This window comes from Oculina patagonica, chromosome 2 (genome assembly GCF_052425735.1).
Source record: "Oculina patagonica isolate OP01 chromosome 2, crgOcupat, whole genome shotgun sequence".
In the NCBI taxonomy this organism is placed as follows: Eukaryota; Metazoa; Cnidaria; class Anthozoa; order Scleractinia; family Oculinidae; genus Oculina; species Oculina patagonica.
This window is the reverse complement of record NC_135759.1, coordinates 7707432-7723424: the sequence shown is the minus strand read 5'-3', so window position 1 is coordinate 7723424 and position 15993 is coordinate 7707432. Positions and strand designations below refer to the sequence as shown.

At 38.6% G+C, this 15993-nt stretch overlaps 1 protein-coding gene and 1 non-coding gene across 4 annotated transcripts; one reads left to right on the top strand and one right to left on the bottom strand.

The window, feature by feature from the left end:
* Positions 1-1098: 1098 nt before the first annotated feature.
* Positions 1099-15987, bottom strand: LOC144642932 (BTB/POZ domain-containing protein KCTD9-like). Of its 3 annotated transcripts, XM_078502040.1 has the most exons (14): positions 15850-15975; positions 14929-15042; positions 14223-14347; positions 12786-12829; positions 12301-12363; positions 11242-11296; positions 10553-10608; positions 9569-9697; positions 8345-8412; positions 7428-7520; positions 6246-6395; positions 4586-4691; positions 4132-4265; positions 1099-1838 (listed from the first exon to the last, which is right to left on the bottom strand). In XM_078502040.1, the coding sequence occupies exons 2-14, from the start codon at positions 14947-14949 to the stop codon at positions 1674-1676; spliced, it is 1209 nt and encodes a 402-aa protein (XP_078358166.1). In that variant the 5' UTR covers positions 14950-15042; positions 15850-15975; the 3' UTR covers positions 1099-1673. The 3 variants fall into 3 exon arrangements, with proteins under 3 accessions (XP_078358166.1, XP_078358167.1, XP_078358165.1); XM_078502039.1 differs by lacking the exon at positions 14929-15042 and having other exon boundaries at positions 1100-1838; positions 15850-15987; XM_078502041.1 differs by lacking the exons at positions 12301-12363; positions 14929-15042 and having other exon boundaries at positions 15850-15987.
* Trnas-uga (transfer RNA serine (anticodon UGA)) lies at positions 7611-7683 on the top strand. Its single transcript has one exon. It is a non-coding gene; the product is annotated as a tRNA-Ser (tRNA).
* Positions 15988-15993: the final 6 nt, after the last annotated feature.

The following is a 15993-nucleotide window of genomic DNA, read 5'->3' as shown; positions in this document are numbered from 1 at the left end:
ATATATTTATGTAAACTTTTTATTGGCGTAAAGAAAGTAAATGGCCAATCTGGAGTGAACTTCTCCTTTAAAATAAGTTTTGGTGCGGGTAAAAGGCTCAACACCTTGGCAAGTGTATGCGATTGTGCCTTCGTTGCGCGTGCCGCTATCTTATTTTTTTAGAAAATTTAGAATAAATTTTTTTAAGGGTTTAATTTTATTTTTTTTAATTTTTTTTTTATAATTATTTTACAAAAATTTTTCTTTAATTCGCTTTAATTTTATTACGCGTAAATTTTGTTCGCGTTGTTAAAATGCCTCGTTATATTCCTATAATAAGGTATTTAAAGAGGTCACATACGAATCGTGCATTTTTCGCTTTTTCCCCATAAGGCTAACAAAGGGTGAAGGTATATGGTTTTTTTTCTAATGGCAGCAGTGATGGCTTGCAACTCCCATATTAACAACAACGATTATTTTTGTTATCATTTTTTTCTTCCTGCATTGTTTGGATCAACTCTTTACATTATGCTCTTCCGAGGCAGAATTTCAGCTTTCTGCTCTGGTCACTAACGATCACGAACTCAGGAGAAATCGACCAAAGAAGACCGCTGAAAATCACACTTGTTCTTCCAAAAATGGCCAGATTTTCTTAGAAACATTTTTTTCTTAAAATAAACGTTTAACATACCGCCATGACCATCGAGTGGAATTTCTGCAAATGTACTGAATGAAGTTTCATCACAAAGTAGTTGATTTAGCACGGCTGATCGTTAAGCCGGGTTAGATTCACCATTTGAAAAGTGCTTTAAGTCCCCTCTTAAAAGAGGGGACTGGGTAGTAGTAGTTTTACTAGCGTTCCGTATGACCCAACCTCAAAATTTTAGAAAATTACAAATTAGCTCAAAATATTTTTACATTAAGCAAAATTCAGCTATTTTTACATTGGGCAAAATATCAAATTTTCTTTTCTTGCGAAAAATTCGTTTTGTCAAGCTGGAGGAGGAAGGGGTAGGGGGGGGGGGGGGGGTAGGGGGAGTCTATGATAAAGCACTCCACAAATCCGAGAGTAAATAAATGTATTCAGGTCATTATATGACTCTGCGAGACTGCCATAGGAAAAGGCTGTCAAATGAACGAGGCACGTTACTAACTTTCAGAATTTTACTGTTAGCAACCTTTAGGAAATTGAAAAACAGCTTCTTTTTAAAGCTCACTGTTATTCTACAATGTAAAACAGCCATTTGGTTTACACTTTTCCATTTGCAAGAGTCATAAATATTCTCTAAAATATTGAACAGAATGGCAAATAGACTAGTTACAAGAATGATGACAGTCCTAAATTTGTGCAAACTGTTTTTAGGTGTCACTGAATTGTCAGGAATAACACTGAAAAAAAAAGCATTTTCACAGATTACACCGACCCTGCTGGCGAACTTGTCTCTGAGGATAATCGACTGCGCGAAGGAGTTTTTCGTCAGAAACTACACTGTAAGCTCCGGTTGTTTCTTTGTACTGCATTATCGATTGACTACTAAAGTCTTAATATGTGTTTGGCAGTTTTCTTTATGCTACCGATCGAGCGACATTTTTTTTACTTCTTTTTGGTTGCCGCGACGCGTTTTGAAATAAAACGCTGCAGACTTAGTTTCCAGGTAGTCGCCTTCACTCACAGCCGTTTCTTGACCTCTCGTCTAAGAGTCTGGAGTCGAGGAAACAGAGAGCGCGGAGCCTGGGAGCTGGTTTCTAACAAAAGCTGTCATGTGTAGCGGCCCAGTAATTTCTGCGATTGTTGCACCAGTGATGTTTGCGCCTCGAAGATTAGCATCTTGTAGGTCACAGCCGGTTAAGTTACAATTCTACAGGAAAATACAGAGGAAAAAAGCGTTAGGCTAAATGACAGTGGCTCGAATGCTGTTATCGAAAATTAAACCGCGCTTGCGTAGCCAATCAGATTGCGTATTTGCCAAACAGCCGGTCACTGGGTTATGCTAATAAACAATTATTGGATGAGGTTTTTGTGATATGCGGAATAATCAAGGTCGAGGTAAGTGTTATCAGCCGAAGCCGAAGGCTGAGGCTGAGAACACTTACACAGCCTTGATTATTCCGGATTTCACAAAAACCGAATTTAATAATTGTTTTATTATACGTTGTTTTTCTGGAAAAGGACGTAATGACAAACGATTTCAACCTGTTTCGAAACTTGTGCTAATTCCGGCTGGTCGTCCTACTAAATCGTGGAATAGTTCCTTCCCAATTTTTGTTAGTCATTTTGTGTTTTCCGAGTCTTAAACTGAATTTATTGTCAGCAATTTTTGAACTTTGGTCAAACTATTTCTCGGTTGAAGAAGTGAATCCGCGAACTATGAATTTTCTTCGCCGCCAGAAGCCTGAAACATTGCTTTTGGAAATCATGCATTGCGCGCGCAACCTACAGATTAGTGAATAATCTGCTAGCAGAATACCTTATTATAGGAAATTAACGCTTGTGTTAATTAAGGTATTTGAAATTAACGCGACTTAAATTAACGCGAATTGAAGGAAAAATTACTTTCCAATAAAGGAAATTAACGCGACGTACACAACAGGAACAAGTTTATTTCAACACTTGTAGGCGTATAATCTTAAACGAAAGCAATGTTCGTGGTACTTTTCCCACTTTGAGCGTTCTTCGCAGTATCAATTATAGTTGCAGATGAAATAATGCTTTTTCCTTGGAGTCACGAACGTCTGGACTGTAACGAGAAATTGGGGCCAAAATAATGGAAATTAACGTCATGGAAATTAACGCTCCACTTAATTAACGGTGCGGAAATTAACGTTAACAAAAATTAACGCGACTTAAATTAACGCGAATGTTTGAAATTCGCGTTAATTTCATGACGCGTTAATTTCCTATAATAAGGTATTCACTAATCTGTAGGTTGCGCGGGGTTGCGCGGATTCCCAGAATTAGCTGTAGGCTCTAAGCCAATGAGAAGACAGCTAGTGACTACAATGTATAATAATGTAAATTAGTAGGCACTGCGTGTTCTATTGGAATTTGCGAATTTTACTTTTTCTCCTATACTTGACTGTTGTCGCTGATAGTACACGATCGCGCTTTCGTTGTTCTTAAAAGAGAAAATTATTTTTTCAGTTTTGGCTAAAAAAGTAACGTAAAAACGGCTTCGCGTTGTTGAATATTCGCTCATAGAAAACCCGGGTTCGTTGTCTAAGAGACCATTTCCGAGTTATCCTTTACCTATGTTTCAAAACGAGTCTTCGTGCGAAAGAACATTTAATTAAAATGAGTTTGCCTCCAGGTCCACTTTCATACAAATCAAACTTATTTTCATTTGAATGGTTTTGCATTTTAAATGGTTTTGCGTTTTAAAACAGTGGCAAAGGGTAACTCGGAAATGGCCTATTGTTAATTATTAATCAAAACTTCATGTAAAGTGAGTAATAAACTTAAAAAACCTACTGGGAGAATATCGACCTCCCGTCTTTCTGTATAAGTGGTTTTCACTGTCACGCAACTGTCACGCCGCGAAAAAATAATTCAAAAATTATTGAAAAAAAAAGAGAATACAACAGGTTGTAGAAAATTACTAGATAGACTACTTGTCCAAGTCTCAAGTCTGTACGGTATTCCGTACTCGAGTTATCCGTCAAAATGTTTCACACAAATTTAGAGAGCACAGTATGGAGACGCCATGTTGGTGCCCACGCTGATGAGCACCAACATGGCGGCCGGAAATAATCTGGAATTTACTTCTGCTATAAAAAGGGTCAGTTCACCCTCATTAACAAGAAAACATTCACATTAACACTTCTCGCCAAACCTCGACTGTTCAGATTGTTAAAAATAACAGGATGAGGATATTTTTTTAAGCATACGTGACAGCCTTCTGGCGGCCATCTTGATGTCGTGTGGCGAGAAACTCCGAAATTTTTAAATGCTATATGGGAAAAATGGCGGGTGCTATCGATCTAGAAACCTTCAACAATATATTTGTTAAGCACGTCTAACAGCCAATGAAAGATAAAAATTTGGGGGTCTTGCGATTCTGGATTTAAGAATTTTCATGACGTCACGTGAAAACCACGAACCAGATAGACCGTGGGCAAACTTTTTTTTAGTACATCCCTAGATTCATATCTTACCTCCAAATCTGCGCCGGCTAACACAGCCCCTCGTAAGATACAGTTTTGAAGATTGGCACCTTTTAGAGTAGCAACACGAAGGTTTACATTTCCTAGCTGACTTCCTTCCAAGTCAGAATTTTTTAAATTCACACCTGAAAAAAAAACAACAAAAAAAAAAACAACACGTACTTCATGTTTAGCAAGCTGAATTTTTTTAGCCAATAGAATGCTGCCACGTTTAACAGCAATGGATGCCGAACAATAGTAATTAGAAACCTGAGAGCAAATTGATAGCTTTGTCGAACAGCTAGGCAAAATTTATCATCAAATAAAATTTTAATTTTTGTTTTTATTATCTAGCAGGCTTCTCTAGTGAATGTTGCCTGTTGCTTTAAACAATTTTTTTCTGAAAAATTTTCCGTCTTCCACAGAACGGCTCGTTCTAAATGCATGTACAAGGGCAACTTCTTACCCTCTAGATTAGCTCTTGTTCCGGTAGGATCTTCAAAATTGCAACCCCGGAGGGAGGCCCCTTCCATATGGGCCCTCTGTAGACGCGTACAGCTTAGAATGGCACCCTTGAAAAAGAAAAAGAACAAGAAAATATAAATAAGATTCTGTTTTATTGTAGTCAGAAAGAAAACGGATTTTATAAATCATTTTTTATCCCTCGTTCTCTCTCGAAACTCGCCTTAGTATTAATTGAAATGTATTTATGTGAATGTTATTTCAGAAAATTATTGTAAAAAAACCGAGAGAGAGAGAGACCGTAACTTCCGAATACAAGGACGACTACGAAGATTTATTGCAAGGTTTTAGTGAAATTTTAACATAAAACCCACAAATTTTCCTTTACACTTAAACGGCAGTATACTAAGTGAACTTGTTTTTTTTTATTTTTTCTACTTCGAGATTTTTGCAAGAACCCGTTGCCACGTTTCTTTCCTCCGCCAAACTTACACTGGTTTACACGCGCGCACTCTATCACCTCTGGGAAATCCCATAATCGTAGTAACACTCGTACTCTAATTTTAAGTTCTATATCATGTACTTCAACGCAATAAATTTTTGCTGCACCAAATTGCTTATGCCGAATCGTCAAAATCTGATGACGCGAAGGCCCCAGTCACTTGTATGAAAAAACTTAAGTAGTTTTCGCCCCACACTCAAGCAATACAGGCAAAAATAAGGTTACCAACTAGATCTCATAACATGGTAACAGTTTGAGCACAGATAACAAAAATCTGCCAAAACTTTTGCACTCAGGCTGACCCGGCGAGAGAAATATGGATTTGAAATTGCCCGTATTTCAATTAAAATGGACGTTTCACTCCAGTTCAAAACAAAATGGCGCACGTTTTAAACATTTTTACGAGGTTTGACTTTAATTTTCTCGAGAATGCTTTAAAATACAATCACGGGGTCACTAACACAAATGAATTTCAGTAAGATCTTTTAAATAGTATACAAAATGTTGTCCTGCTATAAGTAGATTTTTGGTACTTATTTTTTGCACTCATTGCTCGAACTTTCAGTGGAATCCGTCTTAAACAGCAAATCGATTAATTGCGTAAAATCGCGAACACAAGGTTTCTCGAAAATCTCTACTGTGTTGTACTCTATTGTGCTCTGGCTAGAGCGAATTTTTAAATTTCATTCTCAAAATGAAGATAGCATGTTTCAAAGTTTAGATTTCACATTTTTACTCTCTTAGAAGCCATTAACTTGTAGCAGTTTTTGAAATCGAAAATTTCGCTCTAGTGGGAGCACAAAAGAAGTTACGATTTATCACTAGGCTATATAATCATTTAATTTGGTGCGCTGTGCTAGCTAAAAACTTGGACACAAAATCGCATTACATTCAGTTAAACGTTTAAGGGCTTGTAACATCACAGACAACGGTCATCTCTCAGTAAAAGGACAATCATGAAGTAATTCCATCATCTCTGAGTATCCTTATTAAATTTTAGAGGAATCGATATTCAAAATGTAGTGAATTAAAGATTTACAAGATAGCACTCCAACAAGACATTTGGCTAATGAATATATTAATGAGCAAGGGTCCTGCGCGACCTTAACGTTTTATATTGTAAGTGAGAATTTCAATTACAATCAGTATTAAGGATACCTACATCCATGTGTGCTCCAGACAGATTCGCTCGCTCCAGACAGCAGTTTGACAGATTGGCGTGTGCAAGGTCCGTCTTTCTCAAATTCGCCATTTTGAAATTGATAAAACGTAGATCAAGCTTGGAAAGATCTGCAGAGTCTAAATTAATCCCCTGTTGTATTGAAAAAAAAAAAAAGAGTTAAAAAGCTGTTTTGACTACAATACAACGAATACGCGTTCGTTATTGGACTTTACTTCACAAGGGGTCCGAAGGAATATATTCAAGGGCTGTTTACATAATACCGGAATGAATTTCATTCCGGAACGAGTCCATCCCTAAATATTTCTCTGCATCTTTTTTAATACATGATACCAAGACCAAATTTCGTTCCCGCACAAGTCATTCCGGAATGAGTTCATTCCGGTTTTCATTCCGAATGAAATTTTTGTTCTGGTAGGACATCTCATTCTGGTATCATTTAAACTGAAAACGAACTCCATTCCGAGATGAAACCACAAACCGTGTAGTCTGGGGCGAGTGACGCATGCGTATCGTTTTCAATACGGCGGACGTCTTTGTTTTGAATCTGGCGCGAAAACCGCGCTCGCGATATTAAAGGCTGAGCCGGTCGACTTTGTCATGTGAATGCAGAACGAACTTCATTCTGGAACGAAACTCGTTCCGGAATAAAACTTATTCTGTTATCATGTAAACAGCCCCACAGTCACAAGAAATAAACCAATCAAGTGCATGGCACGCGTACTGCGCGCTGAGAGCCAACCATCACAGCGGTCAAACGCAAAAATGACGTCATTTCCGGTCTTCACCTCCTCGAACTTTTCTAAGAATTTGACTCGAAAGTGGGCAAGACTTAAATTATAGAAAATTGTCATAGAAATAGTACGGTGAAAGAAAATTTCAAGCTGGGAAACTCAGTGGAGATCAATTATCAAATTTCCAATCCATAAGCTGCGTATAAACCTTGACTTTCCAACGACGGGATTAACTTTTGGCTTTAAAGCGAAAGCTTTCGGAAAATTTAAGACTTTGTATGGGGAATTTTGGGGGGAATTACACAGGAACTGCGCACGCGGGCGGCGTTTGACCGCTGTGTCGAGCCAACCACTCTTTCAAATTTTGTTACAGATATGATTAAGAAAGAAATATGAGGACGTATGTGGCTTAGTTTTGGAGTCACTGTACCTGGCAACGGAGTTCACAGTTTGACGGTGTTGAAAGCAAAATTTTTACAAATTCATTCCTGGAGAGCGGAGCATCTTCTGAGTTGTCCTGACTCTAGAAAAAAAAAAAAAAAAAACAATAACAGTCTGGTTGTTTACACAAATATGCACGGTCGGTTGAAAACGAGGATGCTTCGATTAGGGAGGCAGCGTGGCCGAGTGGTTAGAGCGCCGGACTTGAAATCCGGAGGTCGCGGGTTCAAGTCCCGTTCTGACCACTAGCTGGTGTTATTTTCGGTAGCCCCGAATTCAACTCCTCGGCTTCGCTTGTAAATAGCCAACTGGTCTGCCTCCTGCCAGTTGGGATTCTTAATCATGTTACGTTCATTTACAATATTTGTTTCAGAGTTACATGTAGTTTACATTGGCCCTGAAAAGCCCCATTCGGGGAGTGGTCAATTACATACATATTTTTTTTTATATCAGTTGGGGTGCAACAAATGAAAACGGCTATCCCAGTTGATGGATGAGAAGGGTACATGTAGGTTTTTTTACACGAGCAATTTTAATGAGGCAATTTTTATGTGACAACTTTAATTTGCTCTTGTAGATGAGAAAAATTGGTCAATTTTTATGTGACAAATGTATTTGTTGACAAGCTGGCGTGTTAGCTTTTATGTGACAAATAAAAGTTCTCACATACGAAAATATCTTGTGTAGACGACTCGTCGGATAAAATGTGGCAAATATTGCTTCAGCATATGTGGTCCCCAATCTCCCACGGGGCACTGTGCGCGCGTATCTCTGCTGTCCAAGGCCATTACTGGCGCACTAAGCTTTGGTCCGCTGACAAATAATTGTTGTGTCATCTACACGATTAAATATATTTGTCACATAAAAATTGCCCGTGTAAATTCGGCTTAAAAACAAGCACAGTACCTTCACCATTTCTTCTAACTGTTCCAAGATACCCGAGATCCCGAAAAATTTGGCTTCTTCCATGACACCTGTGATCCAAAACAAAATTACAATTACAGATAGAGCAGTTTTCAATTGACTGCTGTAAAACCAAAAGCAAAGTTATCACTCTAGCCAATCATAAAGAACACAAACAATCCAGTAAGCCAATCAAAACTCGAAGCAAATACACGTAGCCGACACGAAGCGCGGGAAAACGTGCGCGAGAAAGACACAATTGGCTTTGGTTTTAGTTCTGATTGGCTGAGAAAGTGGCGGGAGATTTTTAAACCAATAACTAAGCGTAGCAATGCTTCCAATGATTAGCAATACTTGCGTGCAATGACCTGCATACAAGTCCAGGGCTGCAAATAACAGTCGGTCATCAGACATTGGCCGAACAAAATTTGCTCAGATCCGAGGAAATCCCAAGTGTGGTTGGACATGATCTCCGTACAATTTTTTGATCGTTAATCATTTTACAGCAACGATGAATAAAAAAATGCCCGACCACAATTTTGTTTTGTCCAACCAAGATGGTGCCTTAGTAGGACATATGTCCTTTCAAGTGAAAAAAATTATTTGCAGCCCTGAAAGTCGGCGCAAGCTTTCACCGTTTGGCCACCTAATGCAAGTCAACGCAAGCTGATCGCAAGCATTCGTTTGCATTTTCGTTACATGTTAACCGACTTTCAGATAAAAATAAAACGAAGCCTTTTGAACATGAAAACAGTTCAAAACATTCAGTTATATATTCACATTTTTAAACTCTTGAATGCTCACAAATTCTCAAGATGTAATTTACTATGATACGCAAGTTTCTAACTTACGTCCACTTGCGTCTCCGTTTGGCCAGGACTTGCGTGCGCTTGCGTTGACTAATTGCGATGACTTGCGTTCACTTTGATCGAGATCAAATTTGCATGCAAGTCAACGAAAGTTTTTCAACGTTTGGCCACCCAACTCGAGTCTTGCTGTTTACTTCAAGTACTGAATTCGATAAATTTCAGCACGCGCAGTAGCACTGAGATGACATTTTTGACAACTTGCGTGCACTAGCGAGATGGTCTGGCCAGTCAACGCAGGTCTGTGTGCAAGTTCAACTTGCGACTACCTGTGTCCAATTGCGTTACCAGGGCCAGAGCGTTACAGTTTGATCAGTTTTGTTCAGTAGACATTTGCGTTAACTACACTGTACAGCTGTACCTTGTGGGTTGACACCTTTGTCCAGTATTAGTTGTCCATGCCGTAAGTAATTCAGGATTGGTTCAAAATAGACTGGACTTCTGTCTATAAGGACGGCACCAGAGGGGTCTGTTATGTTACTCCACGAGTCTGTAGGGAATGTAAAAAAACCCACATGTATATTTGTATATACAGTAGAACCCCGGTAACTCGAACTCGGATAACTCGAACAACCCCGCTAACTCGAACAAGCTTCCATTTCCCTTGGGTTTGACCACACTTTTCAGTCATTTTTACTCGGTTAACTCGAACTCGGATAACTCGAAAACCCCGCTAACTCGAACTAAATTTTGTTTCCCTTGAACACAATTTGGGTCAATTTTACCCCGATAACTCGAATTCCAGTTCTTGCAACTTGCCACGGTTTCCCATTGATTAGAGCAACGAACAGATAACGTATTTGACAGCCATTTTCCACTCTTATTATAACAATGTATGGTCGTATTAGAGTTTCTGACTAGATAAGGTCAATTTACACGGTACCGTATACTGAAGTGCTGAAAAATCAGTTAACTATCAATTATTAACTTGGCAAATTAAATACTCAATCGACCCCGATAACTCGAAACCCTGCTAACTTGAACTGTTTTTCGTTTCCCTTCAGAGTTCGAGTTACCGGGGTTCTACTGTACTACTAAAAATAGGCTTTTTACAGTCACTGTGAATATGTGCCATCCAATTTTACCCCACCTCAGTGAATCCTAGATTTTCAAACCAACAGATAACTTTCAAGAGTCAAAGGCATTTTCCCTCCCTCAGTCATATACTGCAATTACCCCCCCCCCCCACAATATTGATCGAATTCCTTAACTTCTTGAGCCAAATTTTGTTTCTCCTGGAACCCTAAACGAGACCTTGGCGGATAAAAATATTGACGTTCTGACCTTGACACCCTAAGCGAGTAGTTTTGTAATTGGAGGGGGGGGGGGGTGCATTTAGACTGACCTGCTGGGCAAAACATTTTTGACAGCATACTATTAGGCTCATTCATCAATGTCGATCTGAAACACATAAAACAAACAGATTGCAAAAGACCTGCACAGCAATTGTAACAGCACAAAAAAAAAAAAAAAAACTACACTGACTACCGCAGTACACTGTAATGCTCTTGCATGGATATTTAGAGGAATGAGGTCAATACATGCTAAGGCAAAAACATTTGACTTAGATAGTGCTTGTAAGACACAAAAAGGTATTTGTCGGATTCTTACCCTGGGTGGCAGAGGGTTTTTTTCTTTATTTTTTGCAGACACCACTGTATTTGTTCACGAATAGTGTTTTTCCTAAATAGTGTCTTTTCTGCTGAAAAAAGGAAAAACCCTCTGGCACCCAGAGGATCTGATTCTTTGACTATTTTAATAAAAATAATCTCACTGTAGCTTATCAGAGCTCATTATTTCTATTGAAAACTGTGAAGGCAGTATTTTATGACTTGTATATTTTCTTATGCCATTTTCAGTTGGTCTCCTTGGCAGACATCCATGATTGTTTGGGCTTGCTCTTTCACTAAGCGTAAAGCATGATGACCAAATAAAGGCTATAAAGGAAATTAAGATGCCCTAAGAGACCTAAGACAATACACATAAAAATTATGTACTTCCATGAAGAAAAAAGAGAACAAGTAGACTCTGTACCTTGTTGTTGTAAACATTTTCCCTCCTACATTTAGCGTCACCCAGTCAGTGAATGCTAAGAAAAATAAATATTAAATAAGTACATCTCTTTTAAACTCCGATATCTAGAACCTTCTGATTTTTTGAAGTAATTTTTATAATTTGGGGTCGTGTTCTTGGGCAAGACACTTTACTCTGACTCATAGTGACTCTCTTTACCCCTGGAGGTGTATTTAATGGGTACTGTAAATTTAATGATAATAATGATAATGATAATGTATTTATATAGCGCATTTTCCATGCATGTGTATATGTTCAAATGCGCTTTACATATACTGTAATTTTACTGAGATACAATTGTAAAGGCCAGACCACAACACCGGGAGCTTCGTGCTCTACTCTTTGCGAATAGTGTGTGGGTTCTTTAACGTCCCCTGTTAGAAGACTGAAGATACAGGAGACAGGACCTACGGTTTATCATCCTTTTCCGAGAAGACTAGAATGTCTAACCATTTGCAGATGTAATTACAAAGGCAGCACATTCTCCTCAGTTATTTTAAGACCCTGAGTGTTGGTCCAGTCTGGGGTTCGAACCCACGACCTCCCGCACAGCAGTCCAGCGCTCTACCAACTGAGCTAACCAGGCTGCGGTTCCTAGTCACTGCTGGGGGTAACCCTGCGATGGACTAGCATCCATCTAGGAGGGAGTAGAAATACTCCTAGTCACTTTGGGTCCGGATAATCTGTGAACCAGCGAGCCAGTGAGCCGAGTCGGTGAGCCTAAATAGCACATTGGTTAGCCTACAGTTAGTTTAGGTAGCTTGCGGTTAGCCTTTTATTGGGATTTGGGATTTCTGGCTCGCATGGCTCGCATGCCTCGCTGGCTCGCATATTATCCTATGTCAGTCACTTCATGCTACGGAAACCAGGATAACCTCTTGTCTGAAAGCTGGCCACTAGGCTTGTTTGCAGGCTTTACCTCTACTTTCATGCATGTGTGGGTACTTTACATTTGGTCAGATGGCTATTAATTGATATAAAACTAAACTAAGTTGTCTGAGTTGTCTTAGTACTACTTACATTTAATTTCACTGATATTATCACTCACACCATTAGCTGGACTCAAATCAAGAGGGCGTGGTGCTGGAAACAAACAAAAAACAAAAAAAAAAAACAACACAAAGGCAAAGGATCAGTGATAAAATTCTACGTGGATTGAGTGTAATTTGTTTAATTTATACCTTTAGTAAGCTTTGCAACAAAATTGGATACTTTGTCAATATCAGTAGAAGTTTATTATCTGTCCTACAGTTTGCTGCTTGCACATGATTGTTTTAACTCTGGATGAGAAATTTTACCTAAAATTGTATGAACTTGTTTTTTTAAATATATCAGAGATGCTGAATACACAATCGAGTTAACATATTGTGTTTATTTAAGTTACCAAATGAATCTTTTTTCTCAGTAAACACGTGTACATGTAGTTGTTTTAATATATAAATTCACTCGTGGACACAAGTATTGGTCAAAACAAAAACTAAGCTAATTAATTTTTAATGCCATACCCACAACAGGATCTTCTGAAGAAACATAAAGCACTTCATCATCTCTGAAAAGAAAATTAATTTTAAATTACAATGTTTCGTCTGAATAAAAATAAATAGCTTAATGAATTTACATGTATGTACAGTACTATAATGTGGAGACATGGTAGCCTGCTAATGGTTCGCATGCCAGACTATGAACTAATAAAAAAATGTGGTCTGAGGTTGACTGTGTTTGTACAACTGTCCTTGGACAAGACAACATTTTTACAGCAGAGCAGGATGAATAGATTCATGGATCAATGGACTTGGCCTTGAAACGAGAGTAGCAGTTGATACTCCTAGCCACTTCATGCTACCCAAACTGGAGTTAAATGCTGAAGCTAATGCTGGACATCTGGCTTTTTCCAGGGCTCAAGGCAAACTTTTTTCTGTTTTCCTTTTTTTAGCTTTGCATGATTCCACTTCCAGAACTGTCAATTATGGTTACCGTATTAAATTGTCTTTTTTTAAAACCAAGACAGGAGTTGAAGAATCATCATTATTATTTACTCCTCAACTTTCACAGCGTAAACAACTGCTTTTTCTGTAAGCAGTCACATGCTTGAACTCCCAACCTTGTTGTTCATGTAAATATATTGCAACTTGATTGCCAATCAAGATGTGGTATGGTGACATTATGCTTGACTTCACATGCAATGAATTATTGGCAAACAGTTTTCTGTTACTTGTCACTTTAGTCACTGATCTGAAAAGGTCGACTGACAAAGTTACGGTTCATTTGCGTTTTGGTAATATCAGCTTGTCTGTTACTATTCCTTGATACATGTCAACCCTGTACTTGTTAGCTCTGTTCTCTCAGAGTCAAATTCAATTTGTGGTTTCTTTCACTAAAATGCCTGAAATTTAGCCAAAATGGCTAGTGAAAACCCAAAACCAACTAGCCAAAACTGTATCTGTACTAGCTTGTCGCTTAAGTTGGCTACTGTTACTACTTTTCTGATCTTACTGAGATACACGTAGTTTCTACATGTACATAGATTATGTTTTGTACAGTACCGCTCAAATCGAGTCTGGAGGATCGAGTCTGGAGGATCGAGAAACAAGGCAATCTCAAATATTCATAACTCAAAAAGGCTTTTGAGGAAACAATTTATTTCTCGAGTGGAGAATAAAAGCTCCTTGCACATCAGACATGTACATGTGTTTTGCGCCCACTATGAGTGCCTGAAATATAAACCTCGACATTCGACATTTTATTAAATATTCCGTTTACTTGCCTACAAGAATTGACAAAAACCGTCCAAGAAAGACAGTGAATGACGAGTTGTAAGAATGAAATTGGTAGAAACTAAACTAAAAAGTTTTGCTCACCCTAATCACATGACAGTATGATCCCACTGCAAGTGCATGTTATCAATGATTATTCAGACGCAAGCAAGTTTTTGACTACTATACCTGATTAAGTCAACATCATCAATGAGTCCTCCATTCTTAGTATAAACTGCGACTGCTGTACGGAGCCCAAGCTTGCATTGAGCTATTAGGAGGAATTCCTCAAGAGTGTCAGGAACAGCAATCACCTTTAAGAGGAAAATTACACTGGATACATTATGAACAGTGGAGGTTCCAGTAGCTTAATGGCTGGTGCATCAAACTGATATCCTTAAATCCTGGTTATTGATTCAGGATAATACTGTAGCTTCACTTGGGGTATTTGGTGAGGGGAGAGGGGTGTGAGGGGGGGGGGGGGGATTTGTGCATGATTGAGCATAATTTACAGAAAATGAGGAAAAGTTTTTTTTTTATCTATTTATTGTAAGTTATGTGAAGATCATGACATGTGCTTGATATGTATGTGTAACTTTACAAGTTGCACTGTTTAAGACTCTGCACATCATATTGACATGTATCATGGGCTAATAGTTAGTGCGCTGGCCGGTCCCTGTTCAGGTCATAGGCAAGTGTCCTAGCAAAGCTTATGCTGGGGGTGGGGGAATTGTGCAGTGCACTAGCATCCCGGCCTGAGGGAGGGCAGGAGGGGGGGGGGGGCAGGAGGGGGAATGAAATAGTTAACTCACTTACTCAACATGACATAACTGGAGTGAGTTCTGGTCCCCGTGTTACACTTTAACAAATGCCTTGTCTTTTTCAATCCACTTACATTATCTTTTTGATTTTGCATTCTTTTCTGAGAGGCTATTGGACAATGCAAGGGAGCTAGAGCTTGGATGACCAACCATTTGGCAAAAGACTTTTGACTTCTTTAAACAGTTTACTGTAGGTAATCAATCACATTAAAATTACAAGGTTGTGGGCATCTTCTTATACAGTTGTATCCCTATAACTCAAACCATTGTAAATAAAATGTAATTTATTTACCCATGTGACACAGAAGAGCTCAGGAGCTTGTAAAGACGTGTACGTGCATCCAAGGTCGATAACTTAAAGCCTCTCGCTAGCTCAAACCTTTATCGATTCCCATTCAGGTTATCTTACCAATTTTACGCTTAATATCTTGAACCCCCAGATAACTTGAACCTTTCTTGATTCCCCTTGAAGGTTCGAGTTATTGGAATTCAACTGTAGTTATAAAGTATATACATACTAATACCAAAACTGGGTCGTTTTGAGTTTTAAGTCAGCATGTCAAAAACGAAGACCAAAAGAACTTGAAAACTTGCAAGCTTCATTAAATTCGAATTTTTCTTGCTTCGTTTTCACGTTGTTACTGCTGGGTGCGGCTAAACTGTAGAATGCAGGGCTTCTTACTTCCATCTCATTGAATTTGAATGGTTCCTTTTGTTTCTATATGCTTCATTCTAAAGAGCGTTCAGGGATATGCAAATAATTAAGTGGCCCGGTATTCTAAAATCGCTCCCTGGGTGCTTCGTTTCCAAATTTTGAGTTCTTCGTTTTCGAGTTCAGTTGTGGGTGATTCTTCTTACATAAAGGTCAAGCTTCGTCTTTGATACCACCAAGCTAATACAACTTTATAAATATTTTTCTCACTCTCGCGTTTCAGCGAGTTTGAAACTGCGCAACTATATAAGAAAAAAGAAAACAAATAAATCAAAAACTGTACCTTTCCCGCACCAGAGCAACATCCTTTGGCAAGCACTGTCACCCTCTTCTGGACATATTTGGGCATATTTTAACGGTTTAAAGAAATCGTCTAGGATTTTCCATCAAAGGAACATCTTGTCAGCAGAAAATGTTTGCGAAGCAT

Bases quoted from the DNA above. Each gene is read 5' to 3' on its own strand.
- LOC144642932 (XM_078502039.1), bottom strand. From the start codon at position 15,915: ATGCCCAAATATGTCCAGAAGAGGGTGACAGTGCTTGCCAAAGGATGT. The intron at 9,698-10,552 runs GTCAGTCTAAAT...CATTCCCTACAG, and splicing joins AAAAATGTTTTGCCCAGCAG to ACTCGTGGAGTAACATAACA. The intron at 4,266-4,585 runs GTAAGAAGTTGC...TTTTTTTTTCAG, and splicing joins AACAAGAGCTAATCTAGAGG to GTGTGAATTTAAAAAATTCT.